This window comes from Peromyscus californicus, unplaced genomic scaffold, assembly GCF_007827085.1.
Source record: "Peromyscus californicus insignis strain IS unplaced genomic scaffold, ASM782708v3 Scaffold_7__1_contigs__length_154581171, whole genome shotgun sequence".
NCBI lineage: Eukaryota > Metazoa > Chordata > Mammalia > Rodentia > Cricetidae > Peromyscus > Peromyscus californicus.
This window is the reverse complement of record NW_026294595.1, coordinates 131476024-131503579: the sequence shown is the minus strand read 5'-3', so window position 1 is coordinate 131503579 and position 27556 is coordinate 131476024. Positions and strand designations below refer to the sequence as shown.

At 47.0% G+C, this 27556-nt stretch overlaps 2 protein-coding genes across 2 annotated transcripts in view; both read left to right on the top strand.

The window, feature by feature from the left end:
- Window positions 1–10631, top strand: part of Soga1 (suppressor of glucose, autophagy associated 1) — a 70526-nt gene extending 59895 nt beyond the window's left edge. Inside the window, exon 15 of the mRNA XM_052722570.1 lies at window positions 2389–10631. Coding sequence (XP_052578530.1) covers window positions 2389–2535 — 147 coding nt within the window. The 3' untranslated portion in view covers window positions 2536–10631. The remainder of the gene's footprint in view (window positions 1–2388) is intronic.
- Window positions 10632–14809: 4178 nt separating this feature from the next.
- On the top strand, window positions 14810–27170 carry Dsn1 (DSN1 component of MIS12 kinetochore complex). The gene is given in 12 exon segments (XM_052725593.1): window positions 14810–15128; window positions 16322–16347; window positions 16665–16985; window positions 19306–19379; window positions 20297–20369; window positions 21457–21547; window positions 23181–23240; window positions 23610–23687; window positions 24548–24695; window positions 25510–25558; window positions 25561–25596; window positions 26006–27170. Coding segments are annotated over 11 exon segments (1041 nt in total). The 5' UTR covers window positions 14810–15128; window position 16322; the 3' UTR covers window positions 26092–27170.
- Window positions 27171–27556: the final 386 nt, after the last annotated feature.

The following is a 27556-nucleotide window of genomic DNA, read 5'->3' as shown; positions in this document are numbered from 1 at the left end:
TGCTGGAGATGGTATCCAGGGCTTTGTGCACGCTAGGCAAGCCTCTACCGACTGAGGTGTGTGCCAAGGCCCTCCTCTGGCTCTTAAACCCAGGGAAGATATTAGCTGTGTGTCTTAAAGTGTTCTTACACTGATCTGGGATGGACACGAACATCCCTGACTTGAAATAACACAGGCCTAGTGCCAAGAGACTAGTGGACATGGCCTAACCACTCACTTTGCCACAGTGCTGCAGAGATTACAGCATCCCTCCAGATAGGAGGTGTGCCTACCGAGTGGCTTGTGAGCTTCTGAGAGTCAGTTGTTAGCATCCTTCGTGCCTTGGTAACTTAAGATTGCTGTAATAACAGGTAAATCCCAGGAAAAAAAAAAAAAGCTTTGAAAAGCTACAAATCAGGGTTTTACCCACCCTCACTCTTAGAAGACTGGTTATAACACATTCACCAACTGCCATTTCCCCATCCCAACAAGACTTCACGTCTAAGTTGTCTAGGAATGTCTTGCTGCACACCCCACTCCCGATACCAGTTTTGTTGTGTTAGGGATTATTTGAAATTTAGTAAAGGAATGTGTCTAAATTGGAGAAGGGGAAGAAGTGGTCTCTGCAGGATGGTGGTCTCGTGGAACCCTAACGTGGGCCTGGCAGACTGCAGCATCGTCCTCTCCTACTTGAACTCTGTCTTCCCCTGTTTCTCCTCTCTTACCCTCTTCCTGGCTTTTTCTTTCTTTTTAAAAATATTTCAGTTTTATTGTATGTGCATTGGTGTTTTGCCTGCATGTATGTCTGTGTGAAGGTGTCTTAACTCACTGGAGCTGGAGTTACAGAGAGTTGTGAGCCACTGTGTGGGCGCTGGAAATTGATCCCGGGTCCTCTGGAAGAGCAGCCAGTGCTCTTAACCACTGAGCCATCTCTCCAGTGTCCTGCGTTTTTTTCTTTTAGATTTATTTATTTTATATTCATGTGTATTATGTGAGTTCACTTGAGTCTTTTTGCATCATGTGTGTGAAAGTGCCTGTAGAGGCCAGATGATGTCAGGCCCCCTGCAACTGGAGTTACAGCACCTATGAGCAGCCTGATGTGGGTGCTTTGCATGAACAGCCAGTACTCTTGTGTTTGATTTGCCCCTCACAATACTGCGAGACACAGTGTACTTTCATCATAGAGAGAAGGGGATAACAGCTTATAGATGTGTCACTTGCCTAGTAAGTGCAGAGCCAGGACTGAACAGAAAGAGCAGGTTTGACAGCAGTGCTTTGGACTGTTTCTATGTTCTGGTAATAACTACAAGAATGAATGAGCTGGGCATTAGTGGTGCGTGCCTTTAATCCCAGCACTCGGGAGGCGGAGCCAGGCGGATCTTTGAGTTTGAGGCCAGCCTGGTCTACAGCCAGGGCTACACAGAGAAATGCTCAAAACAAAACAGAAGACTGGATCTACCTAAATATACATCAAAAGTGGATTGGGAAATGCCCAGTCCTCCCAGGGGAGGAGGAAAGCATTGACCAGATGTGGTTGCACATACCCATAACCCCAATACTTGGGATTATGAGTAGCTGAGACAAAAACACCACAAGTTGAGGCCAGACTGGGCTGCATAGTGAATTCAAGGCTAGCTGGAGCTACATAGTGTGACTCTGTCACAAAGAAGCAAACAGAAAAGTAAATTGGGGCCGAGGATGTAGCTCAGTGGTAGAGCACCTGCCTGGCTTGCTCAAGGCCCTGGATTCTATCTCTAGTGCTGGGGGGGGGGGGGGGGGGGGGGCGGTGAATTGGAAGGTATTTATTTCCATTCAGCAGAATACTATAGAGCCATTAAAACAGAGAGACCCAGGGGCTGGAGAGATGGCTCAGTAGTTAAGAACCCTGGCTGCTCTTCCAGGGGTCCTGGGTTTGATTCCCAGCACTACATGATGGCTCACAGCTGTGTATAACTCTAGTTCCAGGGTATCTGACACCTTCTTCTAGACTCCGTGGGCACTGTAGACATGTGGTGCACAGACACACATGCAAGCAAAATGCCCAAACACATAAAAATAACAACAAAAACAAACCAACAGAAACATAGACATTCACAGCAGCAGAGAAGTGTTTGTCATTTGTAAGTGGAAAAAAATGCTTTGGGGATGAGGCCATGCTGGTCAGTGTATGAATGCGTAGAATGTTGAGAATTTTAACCATGCATAATGTCTGCCTTCTTCTTTGTGCCTTCCAGACTTTATTAGAATGAGGATCCATTTCTGCCCTAGTAGGTGTAATGTGATAAAAATTTGTATAGAACAGGGTTGTTGCCCCTGGGAAGCAGTGTGAGACATGGCTGAGTCTCAGCTCCTGGGTGGCTGCAGCCAGTGCCTGGGACTGCTCCTCACCGCCTCTCTGTCTCTTCCCAGGATGCTGTTTGTGACTGTAGTGCCCAGTCGCTCGCCTCCTGCTTCGTCCGGCCATCCCGCAACACCATCCGACACTCTCCTTCCAAGTGCAGACTGCACCCTTCAGAGTCGGGCTGGGGCGGGGAGGAGAGGGCAGCCCCACAGTGAGTCCCAGGGCAGCCAAGCTCCCGCCTCAAGCAGCCCAGACCCTGGAGATGAGACAAGGGGTCACGTCCTCAGCCTCGCTCTGCCCAGGAGGAACAGCAGCTGTACCACTGCCAGAGAAGAGCTTTTCAAGGTAAAGCAGGGTGTCCCGCTGACTGCTGGGAGGTGACCTCTGATTTCCAGGGGAAGGCAGTGAGCAGGAGAAAGACCAAATCTGGGTAATCAGGACTCTGAGCCTCAAATGCACCTGAAGAGCTCCACAAGTCATCTCTGGATCCTAAAGGGGGCCTGGTACCACCCACACCGCTTCTTAGAAGGATCTAGAAAAGGAGGGATTTCTGGTCAGGCTCCAGGAATGGGGCTCACAGAGATGGGCCCTACCTAACCACATGCGGAGAAGCCACCGAGAAGACTGGTTTTTGCTTCGGGCCCAGCTTGCCGCTCCTGAAGAGTGGGTGGGCTGGGCGGTGTCACCGTCACTTCTTGCCTCCTCCTCCTAGCTCTGCTGATCCGGTTGGTAGGCCTTCTTGGAGCAGGGAAGGGGGATATGATAGAGCAGAAGCCAGGGCCAAGTACACTTGGGATCCTGGAGCCCTGGATCCCCCTCCTGTACCCACATGTAACAAGAACTGGGAGGCAGCTAGGAGTGTGTAAGGTTCATAATTGGAGGCCAGAAGAGCTGGCTCCCTTGTCAAGGTGACTTGAAAGCCCGACTTTCATAGGAGACTCCGTGAGAACAGAAATGGGTAGGGTCCATCTCGACACCTGACGCAGAGGTAAAAGCCTACATGCCATGCCTTGATCCCGAGGGCCTCTTTCTTGGTAGCAGGAATGGGTGCCACAATCCTGCAGCAAGTAGGGGCAGAAATGCTCCCTGGGAGAGACTCTGTTGGTCAGGCCAGGCCAGAGAAAAGCGCCAAAAGGCTAGTGTCCCAGGACGCAGCCCAAGACAAGGGCCTACAAACAGTTCTTGCCTAGATTGTTTATTTGAATTTTTCATACTATAAATATTTAAGGTGATTTACTTTATTTTAATAATTTAACTTACCAGCCCCCCGAAGCCCTTAAGGTAATTTATTAGAGGTTTTCTTGCCGCTGGGACAATGTGGGGCTTGTGACACCATGGAGTCCCCCACGTAGCTGAGGCAACTCAGCACCAGGCTCAGATGGCCTGGTTTCGTCAGAAGGGCCCTTGGCAGAGCTGGGGCTCAGCACCTTGGTACCCCAGTGCCACTGGCCATTTAGTCTCAGATCACGACATTTTACTCATCGCCTGGTACTTGGCCTGGCCTCTACAGGCCAGACTGTAAATACTTCAGACACAGTGTAGGCCAGAATGATGTCATCACTCCCCAGACATCCTCCGTGATCCTTCTGACCCCTCCCGTTCCTCCAACACCTTTTCTCCCGAGTCAAACATAGATGACCGTAGCTGCAGCTCTGCTGTGAGCACAGCGACCCTCCACGTTCCCCATGTGAGACATCACAGGACAACGGGATGGACTTGTAGAATGTTGTCTACCGCAGCTTTGCACATGGATCTGAGAGTGTCTACCAGCCCTTCTCTTAGCCTTATAGCCACTCACGGCTCCTCTTCTAGCCCCAGCTCTACTGCCTGCCTGCCCTTCCTGCACCCCTAGGAGTCGCCTGAGCCACACCAGTGTAACTCAAACCACAGTATCGGGAGCTCACATGCCTCCCCTTGGTGCCAATGAACCAATTTCACTTGTGCACGGGATGTGCTGCCCTCCTGTTCCTGGCTGGGGATCTGGACTCATCTAAGGATGGATTGGTGTCGTGCCGAGTTCCCCATCGGAAAGGCAGAGGGCCAGCTGCACAGCGGGTTTCCTCCAGACTAGGGAGATGCCTCTGCACTCCCACCTACCAGTTTCCAGGCTACCTTTTTGGGGACACCTGGAACAGTTACCCAAAGCCCCACGACCCCATTCCCTATGGGCAGTATACCAGGGTCAGTCCATCCCACCAGCTGTTGCCTCGTGTCCTAGTGACTTGCATGGGCAGAGTCAGCAGGCCAGTGGACCTTGGGCCAGGTCCCTCCAGGATGCTACTGCTCTCCTCCAAGAGGTCAGAGGCCCCTCTAAGGTTACCTCCAGCTGAGGGGACCACACCAGGCCACAAGCCACCAGAGGCCTTCTGCCACCTCCCAGAGCTGCTGAGAGCCAGGGAGGCTTGAAGAAAAGTCCCCATAGACCTGAACCCCAGGGCTTAGGGGCCACTCAGCCTTACCATCGTCTCCCATCTGGGTCGTTTTGCGTTTCCGCTGTCTCAGCACCTGGCCCCCTGTGGCCCCCAGCAGGTGTTGCAAGCTCCAAGTCTTGGTTTTCAGTCCCTGTTTCTAACTCTTGCTTGCTACTGTGCAAGGCCCTTGTCACTGTCCCCATAGAAGCCCCTGGACATAGGGCTTGATGGGGTTGAACATGTTACATGTAAATATTGGTTTGATTTGATCTTTAGCATTTTACTTGGTAACTGGTTCTGTTTTCTTTTGGGGGGGGTGGAAGGGTTGGTATGTAAATCTCTCTACTCTTTCGAAATGTAATTTCTAAGTTTGTTTGTTTCTTCAAATGCCTTTTATGTCTTGGTAACATTCCCAAAGCAGAAAACTGCCTGGCCCACATGGGGCACTCCCCCGGAGGCCTGGGGTCCTGGGAAGGAGCACCGCCCTTCCTCCCAATCCATCCTCTTTCTGTCCACCTCCGCCTTTCTCCTCCTTTTCCTTCAGCCCTCTACCTCCTTTTCCCCCATCTCTCTTTCTCTCTTAGCCAATGTCCCAAGGAACCCTGGGGTCCCCCTCCTCTAATAGATTGCCTGGCTTGAGCCCATAGGGTTGACACAAATTGGCGGGCGGCATGAGGGTGAGTTACATGATTGAAACTAAACTAGGTCTCACCTTTTCCCAGGGCTAAACCAAACTAGACCATCTTGGAGGCAATGGTGAGGGTTTTGAAATGAAATTCAGAGCCCTTGGGACCCCTGACTGAACAAGGCATCAGAATCCATTCCCTTTGCTCTGTGGTCTTCCTCCTAGTCCTTATCCAACCAAGGCCTGTTCTCAAATCGGGCCCTGTCTCTTGGCCTCTCCAGGGATATTCATCACCAGCTGGCCTCCAGGTGACAAGAATAAGTACTCCAAAGACTTGGCCTTCTGGATACCACTGTGCCACTCTATGAACCTTTCATGGATATATCCATCACTCAGCTCACTCAGCTTTGTCTTTTGCCCCAAGACCACCAGGCTCTTCCTCTTCCCAGACCCACCCAGAATGGATCCAGTTCCAGACTTAACTGTTCACTAGCTCCCTGTTGTAGTAACAGCCATCCCTCACACCATCCTCCCTAGAGTACTTAACTGTTTAGAAGTCACATCCTCAAACCCCTCTCCTCAGGTCTCTCAAGGGCAACTCTTAAGAGGCGGTTTTGACAAAGCAGGGATTAATGCTCCTTCTGCCAATGAGAAAACAGATAAAGTTCTCATACCGGAGCCTGGAGCCAGGAAGTCATCACTTTTACAGCTGGACTCTTTCTGTACAAACTCACTGGGATGCTGCTAGATTCAGGGCATCCCAAATTTGCCACTGCCAAACCCAGAGGCAAGACTTTCAACTCTCTAGACCTTTGTGTTCCAGAGGGTATCCCAGGGACCTGCTACATCTGAACCTCTGAGAGCGTGCTCAAAGTGCAGATTCCTAGGCCGTACCATAACCGTCTGCACAGAGGACCTTCAGGTTTAGCTCTCTGGGAGATCCTTAAGTACCAGTGACCACAGCGTTTACATCCACAGGTCCAGTCATTCGTAGCTCTTGCATTGTGAGCCAGTGCTCGTGGTGTGGGTTCTTGACAAGAGCCCTGAGCATTAAACTGGGATATTGAGGATGTGTGGGGGGGTGGGGTGGGGGGGGAGGGTCCTCAACCAAACTCTACTTTGAGGAAATTACCCCAAGGATTTCCAAAGGGCACCCAGACCAGTGTTCCACCTTAGTCAGATGTTTCATAAAATAGCAAAGCCAGAAAGTTGAGGCTGACGGCACAGCCCTTTAATCCCAGCTACTCAGGAGGCTGAAACAGGAGGGTCAAGTTCAAAGCCTGTTTGGGCTATAGTTCATGGTTGGTCTGGGCAGTTTTCTGAGGCCTTGTCTCAAAATAAGGATTTTAGAAAGTGCTATGTAGCTCAGTGGTAGACACTTACTTCACATGTGTGAGGCCCTGGGTTCTTTCCCTAGCATTAGAAAACTAGAAAATCAAAGGGTGAGTAGGACTAGAGACATATATCTCAGTAGGAGAGCACTTGCCCAGCGTATGAAAAAGGGAAAAACAATCTTTCCCCAGCCTACCTGCTATCATCCCCGTGATTACATGATTTAAATTGTACTCTCCCCCCCCGTCTGTTTTTGTTTTTAGACAGGACTGTGCTATGTATCCCTGGCAAATCTGGAAATTGCTATGTAGACCTTAAACTTGTGGTAATTCTCCTGCCTCTGCCTCCCCAAGTTTAATTAATTAATAATTAATAGCCGTGTACCACCATACACAGCCTGAAACTTCATTCTTGAGTTTCCTGGCAGCCACGGTAAGAGAAGAAGCATGTCAGGTTTTTATCGTTTCCGGCAGTCAGGCATGTGAGCGATGAGCATTTTTGCTCTGAGAGACAAGCTAATGTGGAGCATGAGTTCTTTCCTCGAAGACTGAGGAGCTGGTTGGTGTTTTACCAATAAAGCATGTTTTCCAGGTGACATTTATAAAATAATAAACTGCCACCAGCTTGAATGACCTTGGCCAAATCACATAGCCAGTCCGTGCTTCAGTTTCCCCAGCGATAAAGCGGTGGCTATGGTAATGACCAGATGCACCATGCCTGCTCATCTCCCAAGAAAAGCTGAAGTTCTATACCAATCTGAATTACATCTGACCGCACTCGGTATAGCCATCGAGCTCCTCAGTGCCCTGGCTCCAGTGGTGTGTGTGTGTGTGTGTGTGTGTGTGCTGGGAATGAGACTGAGCATATGAGACAAGCACTTTACCACTGAGCTACATCTTCAACACCTAAGAGGCTTTTAGAAAATTAATTTATTTCGATACAGGGTCTCCTCTGTCATCAGCTGGCCTCCAACTCACTGTGTAACCAAGGATGAACTTGAACTCCTGATCTTCCTGTCTCTCTCTCTCCACCGGCATTTGCCACAACCCCTGTCTTTTGTGAACATTCACAATATTGTGTCACCAGTACTATTCCCAGAACTTTTTCTTGGCCCCAGACTGAAACTGCACCCCCTCATAATAGTTAATAACTGACCCCTAAACAATAATTCCTGCCCCTGCCCCAGGGCTGAATGACCTCTGCTCTACTTCCTTCCTTTTTGCACTGGCCTCTTTTAGGTACTTGTGTAGACAGAATCCAACATTTATCCATCGTGTTTCACCCCTTCGTGGTTTACGCGTTGAGAAAGGAGTGGCTTGCCCAAGGCCTCACAGCAAGGCAGAGGCGTAGCTACCAGCACATCCAGGGCTCCTGACTCCCGGAAGATTCCAGACATAGTGCATGAAGCATGCTCTGGGGGCTTGGCTGAATCCCCATCTTCCTACCTCACACCCCTCCTCCTCCCTCATCATCCAGAGCTCCCCTCGTAGCTTCCACTTCTTAGCTGGTTTCTGCCACCTGGTGAAGCAATCCTAACCTAGAACCAGGTTTTCTTCTCTGGGACCCTGGGATTTCTGTAGCACCAGCCCTCAGCCCTCCTGTATCCTCTGGTACACTCTTCCCTCTTTTGTATGGACTTTTGTCTGACCTTGACAATCCCCTCCCTGTCCCTACACACTCACATCCTCACCCCATCAGGGGATTGCCATGTCCAGTTTTGTTTTGTTTTTTTTCCAATTCCAAGGTTTTCTCTCAGATCCGGAATTATCCAGTCTTGTGTTTATTTTGTATTTTTTCTCACTAGAAGCATCCCCTTTGTTCTGGGCATCATGCAATGCCACCTCTTCCAGCCCTTCTCATCAGACTCATACCAGCCCAGAACACCCCCAGTCCCACCCCACTCTCTGGCTTCTGTCTTCCCTGCTCCTCCCAGTAGCAACCATGTCACCTTCCTCTGGGAAGATGCGCAGTGCACACGGACCCAGTGTTCACCTTTGGGTCTTCTCTTCCCCTCCCTACTCTGGGTGGCCTTGGTATAAAGCAGAAGTTTGACTTCTCTTTCTTTGGTTTTGTGTCCCTCTGTCCATCCTGTCTGTTCTCCCCTAGCCTTCACCTCCTCCAGATCAGCTCCTCAGGTGACAGAACCTCACTCACCCTCTTGAACCAACAGCATTTGCAGTTTGCAGAACCACAGAGCCATGAAAGGGGACTGAGGGCATGATCCTGGGCCACAGTCCCTGCTCAGGGCTCCTCTACTGCCCGACCCCTTTCCTTCCTCACCTTCCTGGGACCCTTCTCTTCCCTTTGTCTACCCCATTGATTCTGTGCCCGGCCCCCTTCTCCTACCCTTCACCAGCTCCCTGGACCTAAGGGAAGAGTCTTTGGTTTCCTCTGAAAATCCTAGAAGGATTGAGGCAGTCAGAGTCTGGATTACTTGTCACACCACATCCAAAGCCACCGTTGCCACTTCTGTCAAGAGAGACCTCAGTTGGCAGTCTGGAAACCTATCCCAAGTTTGAGCCTCCCAGTTTTATGAGCCTCCCAGTTTTATGGTCCTCCCGGGAGCACCAGGATGACCCTATGGGCTTCAAACATCCTTTGCATTTGGGGTCCTGCAGCCTCCCCTGGATCCTCTGGGCCCTGGCACCCTGGCTCTTCTCTTGGCTCTGCCATTGATCTCTCTCTGTGCCTTGTTTTACCTCTCTGCACAGGGGGGCTCACCCACAACAACATCATTCCTAGCATCTGTCTAGATCTTTTGGACCTCTACAACTGGGCCTTGCCAACATGGCTTGCCTTAGGAGTACCAGGTTGCCAAGGCAACTGGGGGCATCACTGGAGACTAGTGTCTCTCAAACTCTCTCCAGCAGTAGAGCCCTCGCCAGCAAGGTTGAGAGAAGTGCAGATTGTTGGCCCCACCCAAGACCCACTGAAGCAAGTCCAGCCAGTTGGGGTTTGAAAGAGCCTCCAGGTCATTCCTATGTAGACAAGTTTGCCACCATCAACAAGGTTGTTGTCCCAGACAGCTGTCCATTCAGCGTGGGCAGTAACTGGGCCTGGCCTGGGCCAAGAACAATGGAAAACAACCAGTCAACCAGACCCTCGATTCAGGGTCTCTGCCCACACCCCCACCCCCACCCTAACAAAACATCACTGTAGCATCTCCTACTTTTGGAAGCTGGGATGGGGAGACAGCCCTGCAGCTTTCCTATTACCTCCCTGGTTCCATTTCAGCCCAGCTCACCATCCCCCACTAATTTGGATTTTGAGGAACTGTGCATAGGAGGTCACAGCAGGCAAAGGGGAGAGTCCCCAGAGGCAGGAGGCAAAAAGGACCCTTTTTTGTTTTTCCACTGGAATCCTCACCATTGCCAGAGGGCCTCTGTCCAAAGGGAAGGAACCTGCTGCAGGAAGAGACTCCCCAGCCCCTCACCGTCAGCACTCCCACACCATGTCCTTATCCTCCCAATCCCAGGGAGACCTGAAGACAGTGCCAAAACCCAGCTCCAGACCCCAGCGCCTGGGAAAGAGCTAGAAACTGCCTCTCCTCCTCGTCCTGGCTCCCCTCCCCGATCTGGCCAATACTGTGAAGGCCCTTCCTGCTCATCCCGGTTTCCTGGGGAGGGTCCTGCAGTCGTGGGCCCTGGGGGACCCCTCAGGAGGGAAGGGACCAAGGGCATCCTTGGGCCAACTATCCACCTCTCCCTTCCACTATTCTCCCCTCCTCCTCCTTCTCTTCTCTCCCTCCTTCCATTACCCCCATCCCCCTTTCTGTCTTTAAAGGCTCCTTCCTGGGATGGATTGGGTGACAGAGAACAGCAGTCTAGTCCACCAGCTCTCCTCGCCCTGTGTCTTATTTCAGACATGAGAACTGTACAGTGTAAACTTACAAAGTGTTTTTAATGGTTGTAGATTGGAAATAAAGTATGTCATATAAACATTTGCCTGCTTTCTGCTCTCTGCTTTTCCGTGGAGAGGCTGGTGGGGCCCCAGCAGGTTTGAAAACTGACTCCATCCCACCTGGGATTGCTTAAGAGGGGAAAACTGAAGCCAGCTGGCTGGTTTGGAATCACCTAGATGGGGCCACGGGGGCGGGGGGGGGGGGGGGGGGGGGGGTGCGGTTCTGGTGGCTCATGGCTGGTAACTCAGCGTCTCCCAGGAAGTATGTCACCACTACTGAGAAACAAATGCAGAATGCTCAAGAAGGGGAAAAAGAGAATCAAGCCTTTCCCTAACACAGTGATTTATTACGGGGGGAAGATACTTTTAGTCATTACAGTTGCATTAATCATCCCAAATGTATCATATCCTACCAATGTTGTGGGCTGCGAATGTGGGGGCTGGGCAGTTCTAGTTCATGGATTCTGGAGGCTTGCAATCTGATATCAAGTAGGCTATGAGTATTTGCAGCTTAGAGCGTCTGGGGATGGAACCCAGGGTCCATGTCATGCATGTCAGGGGAGCTCTCTACCAGAGAGCTATAGGCCTAGGCAGCCTGTGCTCCTTGGATTTCTGACTAGAGCTCAAAGATCCCTTTACAAAGTGACTAATTCACAAACCTGGGTAAAGAGATTCAGTTCCTCAACATGTGGGGAAGCTTGCGTATGTATCCTTGCGTGTGGCCACTAGCTTATGGGCTAAGCCCTGAAAGTTACATTTCTGTGATATTTTATTGGTTATATAAACCAACTCTTTTCAGTGCAGGAGGGGGCTATACAGACACTCTTCACTGTAGGAAGAGACGACACACCAGGAAAAGGGACACTGGGGCCATCTTGGAAGCTGCCTGCTGTATGTGAGGGGTACGGTAAAGAAGCTGCTGACATGACCGCTCCTTGATATGGTTAAGGTTTTTATTGTAGATACGAGACAGAACAGCCAGGGGGATCTGAAAGAGTCCAGAGCAGAGAGAGAAAGAAGTAGACTGAACATGGCCAGGGCTAGGGGCGTGGGAGAGAATAGTGGAGAGTAGCAGGGTAGCCAGAGATGGAGCATAGGGCATAGTGAGAGAGAGTAAAGGAAATCAAGTGCAAATAAGAGACAAGCTAGAGTAATTGCGGGAAGCAGAGAACAGTGAGTTATAAAAGAGAGTGAGTAGCTGGGAGGTGGGAAGCCCGTGAACTGGAGGAAGTTTGGGGTGGAGGAGGAAGTGAGAAGAGCTAGCTAGTATGGACTCTGAAATGTGTAACAGTGCCGGGCGGTGGTGGCGCACACCTTCAATCCCAGCACTCGGGAGGCAGAGGCAGGCGGATCTCTGTGAATTCGAGGCCAGCTTGGGCTACCAAGTGAGTTCCAGGAAAGGCGCAAAACCACACGGAGAAATCCTGTCTCGTAACAACCAAAAAAAAAAGAAATGTGTAACAGGTACTCTTGATAGTGAGGGAGCCTGGAGGGCAGCATGGGCTTTGCTATGCTGATAGGCACTGTGGGCAGATGGAAACCAGTTTTACAAGTTTCCAAAGAATGCTGGTTTTTATTTAACTGCTGGAAATTTTCCTTATAGTCCAGTTTTAGCTCATTTCTGGATGTTTGGACAGCCTAAGACTTAACACCTACTTTTATAGATCTTCTCTTTTATGGGGGGCTAATAAATGCCAGGCCTGTGCCAGGCATGGAGGATATAACAGATAGGTGCTGCAGTCCCGCTACAGCCTGGGTTCGGGTCCTGAGACGGGAAGGGGGGTTGGCACAAAGAAATGAATTGTCTGACCCTCAGATGAGTTTCACACAAGTAGCCGTCCAAAGAGCTCAAGCCGTCTTTATACTTCAAAAACAAGCATGTTTTTCCATACTAACAAACATGTTTTCCCACCCTTCCGATGTTAACCTCCAGCAAAAACAAATATGTCAAATATGGGGTTTTCCCCCAACTTTTACATCAAAAAATTTTTATTTTGCTAGCTTGGTCAAATACCGAGCCAGGTACATCCTGTCTTTACAAAACTAAAAGGTGATAAACACAGGCCAAATTTTCAAGAACAACAATATCATTCAAACATATTTACAGAAATAGGGATGATCTACCTCTGATCCTGTCAGCACTGAATCAGGACAGCTCCCAGGGTCTAGAGTGACAGCTGGTATCCCCAGACAAGAAACCTGAGAAGCATCAGCTCCCAAAGAGTTTTAGGGGAAAATATTCAAGAGAAATGGGGTTTCCAGGACTGATCACATCTGTCCCACACGTGACTGACAAAGTGACACTAAAAACTGCTAAGAGAATCATCAGTATTATGAGAAGAGAGTGTACAGGCCACACAGTTCCAGCAGCACTCTGCGCTGTCCCAAAGTCCACTGGTCCTTGCCGAGTGAGACTGTCCCCGTGGGCTTTGCCTCATCTGGAGATCCCTTGGACAACCACTCATACTGACCTAGCTCCCAACAGATGGGCCTGGAAAATAATATATCAATCACCAGTAACCAAAGTGGGGGGCCCCTGGGAAGCACACAGAGTTGTCATATTGAGCAAAGTGAATGGTAATGGATTGTAGGTAGGAAACAGAGGAGAGAAAGAATGTGCCTGAAAGCCTGGGGAAAGAGGGCAGAGACAGGCAGGGTGGCAACACTGGTAATCCTGATACTTGGGAGGGAGAGGCAGGAGGAGCAGAAGTTACAGTGTCATCCTTAGCTATATATTGAGTTTGAGGCCAGCCTGGGCTACATGAGAACCTGTTTCAAAGTAACCAGAAATGGGGAGGCAATATGAACTTAAGAAATGAAAGTTGAATGTGGAACAGGGAAAGAATTCGTATGTATCTTAAAAAGAGGAGGGAACCATCAGAGAATTCAAAGCAAGGAAAAGACATGGTTGGACGTTGACTGGGACTGGATTGAATGAGGCCAGCCAACATGGCCAGCCCTGGCTGGGAATATTAAATTCTGTCTTTGGGACATCAACACATGAAGTGCTGAAGGACGGAGGCATGGATAAAGGAACCCAGCTCCAGAAAGTGATATTCAGGGAACCAAGAACACACCTCTTTCGGATAACTGTTGAAACTACTAGGCCAGAGTGGCAGCGCAGAAATTTCTGCTATACACATTTCTATCTTTGACTAGAAACTTTGCAAGGGACCACAATTACAATGGAAGAATGGCCAAAGTCATGCTACATCCACCTGCCTCCCACTCCTTGAGGGCCTTTTTGTTTTGTTTTGCTTTGCTTTGCTTTTGTTTGAGACAGGGTCTTACTATGTAGCCTTGGCTGGCCTCAAACTCAAGAGATGTGCCTGCCTCTGCCTTCCCAGTGCTGGGATTAAAGGCATGTGCCACCACACCTGGCCCTTTGGAATCTCTCTTACTGCTCTCAATTCAGCATTCACAAGGTTCAGATCTGAAAGAAATCACTTCATTGATGCATAGGGCCATTCTGATGGCTCAATACCTTGTCCCGAGGACACGGACCCTCCCAGGCAAAGGAGGGTGAAGCAGGCATGGGTTGGGCTCCTGGGAGCACAGAACATCTGGCCTCCAACATGGAAGAGAAGGTTAGCAGGGGAAGAGAAAGGCTTTCAAGGCAAAGAGCATGCTCGAACAAAGGAGCAGGGCAAGAACTGGCAGAGCGGTGGCAGCCGCAGGGTCGGTTGCTCTGTACGTAAGGGACCATGGGAGGGGCCCGTGAAGCAGGAGTAAATCGGCAGGGGACAAACTGAGCTCAGAGTTCCAGTTGTCCCTGGGGAGAGTCACTGTCCACACTTTTGGAGTGAAAGAGATAGAGAGGCAGCCGTGGCCCAGAACAGGAGTACGGCACCAGACTCCCTGACTTTCCTATGTAGGCTGTATTGTAGTAAGGGTCAGCAAAGTGGTGCACTGGAGAAGGCAATCCCGGGGCTGGGTGTGGCTGGACAAGTAGTGACCGTAATTGGACAGAAAAATCAGGGACAAGATGGGCTGGGCCAGAGCCTGGAACACCGGAGTACGCATGCGCTCTCCCGGAGGCGCGGCCCTGCGCTCGAACGCCGAAGCCGCTGGCTGCGCACGCGCAGTTGTTTGGCGGGAATTTCGGAAGTAGCGGCAGCGACGCGGGACCGCGAGCCGTACTAACCCGGGAGAGGGCCCTCTGCACTGACGCCGAGTTTTCAGAGGTGACCTTGGGCTTTGTGTTTCAGGAACGGGGGCCCCCGGGCTGGACGGGCGTCGCTCTGGGGTCGGAAGTCGCAGACATCTCCCCGGATGTGGCTCGCTCGCCCCTGACCCGCCTCTCGGCCCGGCCCACCCCGCGCTCCCGGCGCTCCCGGCGCTCCCGGCGCTCTCGGCGCTCCCGGCGCTCCCGGCCGCAGGGCCTCGGAGACTTCCTCGCGATAGGACAACCGCGGGAAGACCACTCCTCTCTCCCGGGCACAGCGGCGAGCGACCCTGATTCCAGATGGTGGCTGGGGGCTGGGCAGAGGGCTGGGGTCACAGCCCGGGTTGCATTGTTCCTGTGCCCCGGGCTGGCCTCGTAAGGAGCCTGGGCCTCCTGATAGAGTAATAATACTCAAGAGTTGTAGAACGTATTAAATGGGATAATGATCCATTATCTAAGCTTGAGCCTGTGGGATCTGTTATACGGATTGTGGTGATTTAGATCCTTAAAGGACCCTTTGTTCTTTCAGTATGGTCCCTCAGCAACCACTCGTTTTGTTCTTTACCAAGCTCCCCCCACATTCAGATGTCTTTTGGGAGGGAGAAATACATGCAAGATGGAGAGATGCCAGGCTGTGTCCCTGCCTCTCTTCGGGTCAGTTGTCTCTGACAGGTACTGGGAATGCAGTGCAGTCTGGCTGGGAAGACAGACATGTAAATATATTTTACAGCCAGTAATATAGAGAAAAGATTAGTGGCCATCAAAATATGCCAAAGGGAAGTGACTTCAATTTTTTTTTTAATTAGTTAGTTATGTGCATTGGTGTTTTGCCATGGGTATTGGATCCCCTGGAACTGGAGTTACAGACAGTTGTGAGCTGCCATGTGGGTGCTGGGAATTGAACCTGGGTCCTCCTGAAGAGCAGTCAGTGCTCTTACCTACTGAGCCATCGCTCCAGCCCCGTGACTTCAAATTTAAGCTGTGTTAAAAAGGATGAGTCTGGGGGCTGGAGAAATGGCTCAGTGGTTAAGAATACTGATTGCTCTTCCAGAGGACCCAGGTTCAATTCCCAGCACCCACATGGCAGCTCACAACTGTCTGTAATTCCAGTTCCAGGGGGCCCAACACCCTCACACAGACAGACATACATGCAGGCAAAATGCCAATGCGCATTTAAAAAAAAAAAGATGAGTCTTTTATGGGTGGAAGGAATATGTGTACAGAGATTAAAAAGTAGGATTTCCAGGTATGGAAGGATCTGGAGAGAATAAGAAGAGATGGTGTGGGGTTGTTTTGTTTGTTTTCTAGTTTGGAAAACAAAGTAGATCCTAATACCATTGATGGAATTAGAGGCTAGTGAATCACAAAGTGCCTGGGAGCTAAGATAGGCTATATGTAGTAAGTTCTGTAGGAGAGCAGTCAGTGACCCCGGCAGATAGTCTTGGAGGAGACAAGTGAGGGCAGTTCAAGCACGAGACCTATTATGGGGTTGTGAAGCCCCTGTGAGACTGGAGCTGGAATGTTAAGAACAAATCACCTCATTTTCCTATTTTCATTTCTCCATCCAGGATGACGTCAGTCACCAGAGCAGAAGGTGAGTTTTACGGTGAAATTTAGTGCCTCTTGCCTCAGGTTCAGACTCCTGAACTATTACAGAACCCTTCTCTGGCTCCTGGTGGCTTTGGAATCACACGCTGTATATTTGCAGAAAGGCTTCCTGTTTTCTTCACCAGGGAAATAGATTTCCTTCCCTCCTTTGTTCCTTCTGCCTAGGCTCCCAGGAAGCTGAGCCTTCCAGTGTATGTCATCTTGTGGGGCTGTACATTTTCTGTTGTCACTGAGCAAAGGCTCAGATACTTGATTGCGGTAGGTTTTGATTTTATATTTTGACTTTTCTATAACAAATGCTAGAACAGGAACCAATGATGTCCAAGACTCAGGATCATCAATTGCAATCAAGTCCCAACCCTTTGGAAGTGTTGCCTAAATCCTCTGCCTCCCTGGAGATGACGCAAGGCATTCCAACGGAAAAAAATCACCTCGGCTGGAGCCCTGAAAAGGGGGAAAGTTGTGATGCCAACCATCAGGAGAGACTTCAGTTGAGGTCACTTCATTTGTCCCCCCAAGAACAGTCTGTCCGTCATCAAGACAGAAGGCAGTCCTGGCGACGAGCAAGTATGAAGGAGATAAACCGACGGAAGTCGCTGGCCCCCTTCCACCCAGGCATCACAGGTGGGGTGCTGTGTCCAGAAAACTGGAATTCCAGCCCAAATAAGAGGCAGTGAGAAATGAATGACAGGAAGTGTAGCAGAGTGGACACTACTTGGCTACATTTTAGCTATGCAACTTTGAACACATCATCTCCTTGAGCCTCAGTCTCCTTACCTATAAAATAGAGAATCCTGTGGACATGCTCTTGTTTATACATCCTAATGCCACACACCTAATAAGTGTTCAGTGTTAATTGGTGTTTACATATTGGCTGCTTATGGTTTACATATGAACAGAAATTCTGGTTGCTAATTGTTTAATCTGTCATCCTATCTAGGATGCTAGGAATTTGAGTTCTTCCTGTGTCTTATACCTTAAAGTAGAACAGAAGGCAAGTGGGTTAATACCTGCCTGATTCTAGCCTTTATAGCTATGACTTAGAAGGAAGATGTGCATAAAAATACATTAAGTGGGGACAGGAATATAGTTCAGTGGTAGGGTGCATACTTAGTGTGCCTGAGGCCCTAGGTTCAATCCCTGACACTAAAGAACAAAAAGTAAAATGTTTCTAGGGATGCCATATTTGAATGTAATTTGTGTTTTTTTTTCTTCTAAATTTATAATCATTTGATTTGCCGGTATCAAAGTACAGGACATAATGCAGAAAGTCTAGTTTGGTCTCGAGCTTCACTTCCTTTGTCTTAAGTCCTTCTCAGTAAACTGGGGAAATAACACCACAGTGCATATACTTGGCCATTAGTAGAGCCTCAAGTGTTAAAGCTATTGCGATTTCTTTAAGGTGGTTATGTGTGTGGAAGGGAAACAGCCAAGTTGGAAAACTGGTGCCATAGTGCCCATGCACTTCACTCCCTAGACATGCCAAGGGAGTCGTTGTCCAAGACTAGCCCTACCTTCATTCCCATTCTGTACAACATGTTCTGTGTAACATGGAATCAACCATGTAATAAGATGAATTATTTTTCTGGTTATTCTGGCTACTTGCCAGGTTTCCTTGGTTATAGCCAGAAAGAATCTGGTTAACAGCAGCCAAAATCATTCAAGAGACAAGAATGCTTTTAAAATAGCCAGCTGAAGCCAAAGGGCAAGAATTCTTGCAGCCAATTCCTGTACTATATGATCATTGTTTACTATACAACAATTCCTGTACTATATGGTCATTGTTTACTATACAGCAATTCCTTTACTATATGATCATTGTTTACTATACAACAATTCCCTTACTATATGGTCATTGTTTACTATACAGCAATTCCTTTACTATATGATCATTGTTTACTATACAACAATTCCTTTACTATATAATAATTGTTCTTAAATGGACATCATTGAGAGAACAATGGTCAGTGACATGATTATGTAAAGCACGCACCCAGTCCATTCTCATTGCTTGCTGTATAACCTTGAGCAAGGAGTCTAACCAGCCTATGTGCCACAGTGTTACCATCTGTTATCAAAATAGAATTGATGCCAGGCATAGTCATTCTTTCCTGTGATCCCAGCACTTGGAAGTCTGATGTAGGAGGGTTGCCAGGAGTTTAAGACCAGCCTGGGCTACTACATTACAAGACCATGTTTCAAAAAGCCCAAATCAAATGAACAGAAGATACTTGCCTTAAAATTTTAATGAGATGTGCAGGGCGGCAAAGAAAAATGTCTGTTATACAGCAGGTGTTCAGCTGGTGCTGGCTATTAATAGTAGATCACGTAGGCAGCCTGCTACTACTAGGAAAACAGATCCTGCTGGCATACTTGGATTTGAAGCATGGCTTCTTCAGCCTGTCTTCAGACAGTTCACTTCCCTTCCTTGAGTTTCTCCATTCGTAAAGTGGAGCCTGTGCTGTTTATTTGAAGCCGTTTTTTCTTTTCAGTGCTGAAGGTAATATTCAGGTCCATGCACATTCGAGGCAAGGGTTCATCCACTGAGCGAGCAGCAGCCCCAACAGCTTGTAGGACTGTACTAAAGCACATTGCAGGGCCTGTTACAAAAGTGCCATCTACATTATTTGTATCTACCTTGTTTGTTTTTAATTGACATACAAAGTAATAGATTTCATTATATTTTCTATCTACTTTGTTAAACAGAACAAGATTTTAATGTAATACAATACATGAAAAGGTTCTAATAACACTTGAAAATTTGGATGCATGAAAGTGTAAACTTTATTCCTCGGTTAGCCTGGAAAAACTAGAATTCTCTTCTTACTAAGAGAAGGCAGCTTCTTGTCTTAAGCTGGGTTGCATGGAGAGGAAGGAGATTTTCCAGTTTTGTTGTCTTGCTAACTGTAGTGTGATGTTCCTTAAATGTGCTTTTTTGCGTCAGAGCTCAGCAGATCCATCAGTTTGAAGTTAGCAGGTAGCAAACGGCTTGGCGCTCTCCTGCTCTCCAGCTTCCAGGTGAGGTTCCGGGGTTGAGAAGTGTTCTCGTTCACTGTTGTGTTACTGTCACAACTTCAAAGAGATTGCAGGATCAGTGATGAACTGAGGAAAAGAGATTTTTCCATGTGGGGGACTGACTTAAAAGCCAGTTCTCACCTGGGCAGGTGGCCTTTGCACTGAATTCTGCTGTTGCTAGGCTGAGCAGCTGAAAAGTTTCGCAGTGTATTTTACTCATTGGCAGCAAGTGATGAAAATAAATTGGGTAGAGGTCAAAATCTGTCGCTGTAGACATTCAAGGCTGCCTACAGGGTAGACTGGTCTATGGAGCATATGATTTTTGTTTGTTTGTTTGTTTTGTTGATTTTTTTTGAGACAGGGTTTCTCTGTGTAGCTCTGGCTATCCTAGAACTCACTCTAAACCAGGCTGACCTTGAACTCACAGAGATTCGCCTGCCTCTGCCTCCCGAGTACTGGGATTAAAAATGTATGCCGCCACCACTTTTTTTTTTTTTTAATTTTTTTTAAGTTGTGTTTCATGTCTCACTGATGCTTATGACTGTTTAGATAAGCAAGTAATTTGTGAGAATTAAATGACTATTGTTTTCCCTGAGTTAAAAGTCAAAATGTAAGCTGGGTGTGATAGTGCATGCCTTGTGGGTGGACCTCTGAGTTCAAGGCCAATGTGTTCTACAGAGTGAGTTCCAGGACAACCTACAGAGAAACCCTGTCTCAAAAAAACAAAAACTAAAATCAAAACGGAATGTGAGCAACAGAGAATTTTTCCTTATCTACTTACTTACATGAAAAGTGTTGGATGGAAAAGTTAGGCCCTTTGTAGTTTCATCATAAAGTTTATCCTAAGCATCATAAAGCCACACATAGAGCTTGCCTGGGAGATTTTGGTGGTTGTACTGAAAATGCTTTTCTTTCTTTAGTTCTCTGTTGAGAAACTTGAACCTTTCCTAAAGAGCACTAAGGACTTCAGCCTTGAATGCTTTAGAGCGAAAGGTGAGTTGCCGAGCATAGACAAGTGCTTTGGCCTTGACCCAGTCCCTCTCTCGGAACCAGCCAGCATGCTTTCAGTGTCCTTTTACAGGAGATGCTGCCTCTTTAAACCAGGTCCCTGGCCTCTTTAAAAATTGCCCCTTCTAGCCGGGTGGTGGTAGCGCACGCCTTTAATCCCAGCACTCGGGAGGCAGAGCCAGGCGGATCTCTGTGAGTTCGAGGCCAGCCTGGACTACCAAGTGAGTTCCAGAAAAGGCGCAAAGCTACACAGAGAAACCCTGTCTCGAAAAACTGGAAAAAAAAAAAAAAAAAAAAAAAATGCCCCTTCTTACTGCTTAGGTGACGCTTTGTCTTCAGTGACAGCAGTTCACATCTCTGGGGAAAAGTGAAATTGTATAGATAGCTGCGTTTAACTGCTTTTTTCATAAGTATAAAAACACTTAATAAAGTTGCCTTCCATTTAACTATCTACCCAAATAAAAGGATAAAATTTTCTTTTGTATTTTTTTGTCTCCATGCCCTCAATTTTCTCTTACTGCGATACATCACGACCAAGACAACTTATAAAAGAAAGTATTTAGTTGGGCTTATAGTTCCAGAGAGCTAGAGTCCATGATTGCAGAGCAAAGGCATGGCAGCAGGAACAGCTGAGAGTGTACATCTTGATCTGCTAGTAGGAGGCAAGAGAGCACACTGGGAATAGCACAAGTCTTTTGAAACCTCAAAGCCCACCCCTAGTGACACACCTCCAACAAGGCCACATCTCTTAATCCTTCCTTAACAGTTCCACTAACTGGGAACCAAGTACTCAAACATGAACCTATGGGTACCATTCTCATTCAAACCACCACAGCCATCCCTTTGGTGCTGGGTACCAAACCCAGGACCTTGAATTTGCCATGCAAGTTCTCTACCATAAAGCTAAACTTCCAATCCCAAAGATAAAATATTGGCATACTTACATGACTGTTTGTGTGAATGAGAGGGCCGGAATGGGACCCTAGACTTAGGAACTCCTTAATGTCTTTGTCATGTGCTCTTGGTGAACATCTGTAATCTTTTTATTTTCTAACCAATTTATCCTCTCTAGCATCTTCTCTCTCTGAAGAATTGAAACATTTTACAGACAGGCTGGAAAGTGATGGAACTCTACAAAGATGTTTTGTTGAAGATTCAAAAGAGTAAGAGCAATTCCCCTTCTGTCCTTAATTATAACTGAGCTAAAACTTGATTATAATTACGCCATTGCTTACACAATAAACATTTACCCAGCGCCTGTGTACCACCACACTCTTAATTGTTTATTTTTGCTTTCTTGAGATAGGGTCTCTGTAGTCCAGACTGGACTCAACCTTGGCAATCCTTTTACCTCTACCTTCCAAGTGCTGGGATTACAGGTGTGAGCTGCCATCCTTGGCTTGTACAAGGCTCTTCCAGATGATGAGGAAGGGGATGTAGTGATCAATGAGTCAAGTCCCTCTTGTCCTGTTTGTATTTGAGGAGATAATGCAGAGAAAATTCAGTCTCAGCTAGTGATAAATAAACCAGGGAGTCGGCAAGTAGCATAGTGACGTCAGGAGCAGGCAACCTTGGTAGAGTTTTGAGAGAAGATCCTAATGGTTTCATTTGGGGCTGGAACAAAAGACCTGGGTAGCAAGAAGGAATGACTTGGGAAGACTGAGGGGGCCGTTCCTCCGATCTTTTTCCTGGATCTCGCTCTGTAGACCAGGCTGGCCTCGAACTCACAAAGATCTGCCTGCCTCTGCCTCCCAAGTGCTGGGATTAAAGGTGTGCGCCACCACCGCCCGGCTCTCGTTCCTCCGATCTTTGATTGTCATGCAGAGGGCAGCTCTTGTTCTAATGTTCTTTGCAAACACGAATATTAGCAGATGGTAAATGTAAGAGCTCTTGCTGCACAAGCTGATGACCTCGTTTCTATCCATACCTCCCTTGGAAGGATGCAAACCCATTGTTGAAAGTTGTCTTCTGACCTGTACACACTCTATGTCATATGCATACCTTCACATGTGCGTATGTACATGCAAACACACGACTACTACTAACAATAATAATAAATAGAATTTATTGTTAAAAGGATATCACCCTAAATTGGTAATCCTTCAAGGGTGCGGCTGCCATCACAACTCCACCCTGCAATAGATCATGCACTTAGTCCGAGTTTGAAATTCATTCGAGGTCTGCCCATTCACAAGTTCTTAAGGGTGACATTTCTCATCAGACATGGAATATTTTCGCCCAACAAAATCTCTCTGAATGTGTATTTAAGCACAGTTGGCTGCATCTTTGCTAGAGATACTGTGCACAAGCCTTGGTAGAAAAACAGGAGTTGTGCCACTGCTAATCTGTGTTTGTCAGATGGCAGCCCAAGTCTATCTGCAGTGCTTTGGCGTTTTCAGTCCCTGCTTCTTTGCATTAGAAATAATCATCCTAGTGAGCCGAACCATAGAGAAATTGCTGAGTTAAGAGGAGCCGGAACACAGAAAGTCTCAAGAACCAAGTTAAAGGGTTTTGGCTTTTATTCTGTTTGCAGTAGTCATGGAGTTTTGAAGCTGGGGAGAAAAAGTATAAAGGACTATTTTTAGAAAGGTATGAAGTGGAGTTGATGAGAAAAACAGATTTAAAAACCATTTAGCCGTTGCTAGTGCAAAGTAGATATTGAGTCCAAGAATAAATATTCTCTGAATAATAAAAAATTATGAGTATATTTAAATACCACTAAAATTATGTAAGACATTAAAAGCAAGTGTTTGTTGAAGGATTCATATTAATCTCATAGTATTATCTGTGTTCTAGAAAAGCACCAGATTTTTCACTGGAAACCTCAGTGGCTGAGGTGAAAGAATATATAGCAAAGTAAGTAAAATGGGTGAACCTTTCTTAGAAAACTGAGCCTTGTTCTCCACCAGGGAAATAACTGAATGCGGAGAAAATGCCTGGTAAGCCTGGTGGAAGCACTCGTGTGTCAGCTCTAGAGCCGGAAGGCACATGAGCAGCCCTGATAGACGGGGTGCAGTCAAGGAATAAGGGTGTTAATTTGATTTTAACAGCTTGTGTATTACTTGATTAAATTAATACCCTCTGAATCAGTTGAGCTTTCTAATCCTTTAATGACCTTTTAATGCATTTTATAACCAGATTACATGCCTAGAGTACTTATTGTTGCCCTGAGTAATTAAAAATGTGACCAAAAGTTAACTGAATTTCCCTTCCTGAATTCCACAGGTTTTCTTTGGAACGTCAAACTTGGGATCAGCTCTTACTACAATACCAGAATGAGGTTCCACCCGAAGAGACGCCCAGGTGAGACCCGAGAACTGGAAAGGAACAGCTCTCTTTTTACTTTGTGAAATTTGATTTGAGTTTATTTCAAATCCATTTGTACAAACTGAGTGATGAATCTGTTCTCATAGTTCAGTCAACTTTAAAGTATCCATTTGTTTTCTTTGGTGGAATGGAGGACAAAAATGGAAGCCTAAGTGTCACTGTTTTCAGACACAGAACAGAACTGCTTCTAGGCTGTGTTTTTGGCTACTATTCACAATCCTCAGGGAGATGGGCACATGGCCACCCTTGCACCTGTTCCCCTGGAACTGAGCCAACATCGCTCCTCAAAAGACTTTAGTGAGTGAGTACATGGCCTTTGAGCTGTAGATAGGAGAGAGAACCTTGGTTAAGGCCTTGGTGAAAACACAAAGCCATGAAGGGAGTGGAACAGGAGGTATAAGATATGAGAGGCCATCTTTGGCTAGGTAAGTCAGAGAAGGTTCGAAAGCACTAGATTTTGTTTTACTTCAGCATCTGAACTGGTTTCATTAGTTTAAAATACGGTCTCACGAGGCAGCCAAGGTTGGTCTCAAATCCCCAGGTGTACATCAAATTCACAATCCTCCTGTCTCAGCTTCCCAGTTGCTGGTATTGTAAATGTGCGGCACCACAAATCTCTCAGCTGGTATTTGAAAGCTCTTCCCCCAACCAAATCTCACTTACAAAGGCAACTATAAAGTGTTAGGTGAAACCCTAGTCATAGAGGTGCTGGAAAGAGGCTCTGAGGAACATAACAGGGTTTCCCTCTCAAAGACACTCTTACATATTGTTTCCAGAGAAGGATTGTAAGCTCCAGGAAAACTCCGGATTTGTTGTTGTTGTTGTTGTTGTTTTAGGGAATCAACTGAAACCAAAATCACTGAAGTCCAAGTGGATCCTACGACTTGTCTTGGTTCTTCCCAGAAGGAAGTCCTTCACACAAAGCCTGACTACCAGGAAATAGTACGGAATCAGAACCGTGTCTTTGCCTGCATGGAGTTAGTGGTTAGTGCTTTGGGCTTACTACGTGGATTGCCCAGCTTTCTGGACTTGTCACCATTTCTTAGCGTTATGACATTCTGACAGAGTACCTGAGGTGACTCAAGGAGGAAGGGATTATTTTGGCTGCTAATTTCAGTCTGTGGTTGTTTAAACCCTGTCGATTTGGACTGCAGCCATGCAATAATGGTGGTGGGAACATGTGGCAGAGGAGACTACTCCCCTTATGAGGGTGAGTAACAAGAGGAGCAGGGAGAGACAGAGAGTTAGGTCCTGATAGCCACTTCATGCTCCCAAAAAGCTAAACTACTTCTAAAGGTCCCATCACCTCCTGCTGGTGACACTTGAGTAGCAGCAACAAAGCCTTTTAAAGTGTAAGCCTCAGGAGAACACACAAAATAGGAGTTCAGGCTTAATCTTTGGAAGTAAAAGATGTGTAATAAGGATATCAACCTCTCGACCATGGGAAAACGAGGAAAAAATTTAAGTAAATATATAATGTTAAGTGCTAATAAAACAGAGTGATGGGGTAAAGAATACAGGAGGAGCAGTGAGCTGCTATTTTACATACAGTGGCTATTAGCTCCTTTGTCATTATGCTCAAACAAAACCTAGAGGACTTGGCATCTTGTTGGTAGAGGTTTGGGGGTCAGTCTCCTGGGGCATGGAGCAAGCTGGAGAAATGTAGGGTGTGGTTGAGTGGGTGCCAAGAGCGAATGTCTGGCATCAGCATTCCAGGCTGAAAGAGCAGGCCTAAAGCTCCAAAGCAGGAGCTTGCCTGGCAGTATGGGGAATCAGAGAAAGTCCTTTCTGTCTGCAGATGGATGAGCTGCAAGGATCAGTGAAGCAGCTGCAAGCCTTCATGGATGAAATACTCAGTACCTCCAGAAGGTGTCACTCCAGCTCAGTAAGTGCATCATTTGAGGGGACCCCTTGCGATCTAAACTGTCTTTCCAGGCAGAAGGTCCTTAGACTTAAGCCATATGACTTGTTTTACTCCCCATAGTAAGTCGAATGTTGATAGAAATGCCTTAGTGTAAATTCCATAAAAGCACTCCATGAAGATACCCACTGCTTTTTGACGGCTTCAGTTTTCAAGAACGCATGAAGTAAAGCTGCAGGTACTTTCCCAGAGTTTTTCCTGGCTTTCTCTGTCCATTTTCTTATTTATCACACCATACTGGCTTTCCTACTAGACTGCCATCTCCTTGAGAACAAAGATTTTATGTGTCATTTAGTGGCCTTCACTGTCTGGCACAGTTTCCACATAGAGTTCCAATAATTGAAATGTGGTTTTTGGCTCCTTTCCTCTGCAGAGAAGAGAAGCATGGAGCAATTAGATTCTTCACCTGCTCGAAAACTGCTCAAACTCCACCTGCCGAATTCATCTACCACACAGTGATCAGGATCTTGTTGGCGACCTTACCTGTTCTTTCTGTGGTGAGCTGCCAGGGAGAGGACAGGGAAGAGTACCTCCACACACGGCAAGCTCATAGCACTTTCCTCAGAGCTGGAAAGTTCCGACTGCAGAGCACTTTGACTGTTTCTGAGCGACAGCATGTATGCATCCAGAAGAATGTTGTTAGAGACACTTTCCGTGGGAATGTGCAAGATGCTTGAAATGACCTTCAGAAACAGTGGCCCATTCCTTTAAAGGTCCTCAGGGTCAGCACTTTTTATCCCATGAAGATATTGTCAAGTTTTAAAACAACCCAAAGACATTTAGAACCAACCTTAACGAAATGTTCGAGGGGGCAAGTTGGGTTCTTGTCATAAAAGAAAGAAGCTAAAGTTTTCAAGTGTGGCACTAAGAGTGGCGCATGAAATTTTGTTGCATGATGGGTGTATTTGGATCATGTCACAAAATGCCCATTTTCTGAAGTGTCCTAATGTCTGTAGTGTGCTTTAGTTTTTAATACTGAATTGAGCTCCTGCAATCTAAATTTATGGCAAGAAAGGGCTAAGACGATTTAATTTTTTTTCTCTGGAAATTCCCCTTTGCCCCGCTAAGAATTGACCCCAAGGTCTTGCATGTGCTAAGCAAGCATTCTCACTGAGCTGCATCTTTAGTCCCCGTATTTTATTTTATTTTTTTAAAGTTGTTCTAGTTGCTGAATGGTGCCTAGAACATAATAGACCTGTAAGATATGTTTTAAAAATCTTGTGTTGTCATTTCCTGTGACTGAGGAACAGTTACTTAACCTCTTGTCTAGAACATTGGAATAATGTTAGAATCCGTGTTTTAAGGACACTCAAAAGATTTTAAATAGTAAAAGCCTAAAACCATATTATCAGTTTATTGCTGAAGACTTAAAAGTTTAGTAGATGAGCCGGGCGGTGGTGGCGCACGCCTTTAATCCCAGCACTCGGGAGGCAGAGCCAGGCGGATCTCTGTGAGTTCGAGGCCAGCCTGGGCTACCAAGTGAGTTCCAGGACAGGCGCAAAGCTACACAGAGAAACCCTGTCTCGAAAAACCAAAAAAAAAAAAAAAAAAAAAAAAAAAGTTTAGTAGATGGTAGAGTAGTTAATGAGGTGGGAAAGCGCTCATGTCTAATTGGGCTACCACATGGAGAATTCAAGCAGGCTGCTGCTATATGCACAGGTGGAGACCAGTGTAGTAAAGTCTGGATTAGAAATAAAATTTAAGTTATGCCTAGTTATTGAAGATTGAGGATTTATATTGTCCAAAGTAGAACAAGAAAGGACATTCCAGATAGCCTCCAAGAAAGTCAGTATTTTAAGAGTCGAAGACAGTATTATTAACCATTGTTTCAAAAGCAGAGAAGTATAACAAAGAGTACAAATTTTGGAGCTTAGTTTCATCTCATCAGTTTGCTCTGTCTTCAAAGGTGATTATGCCTTCCTCC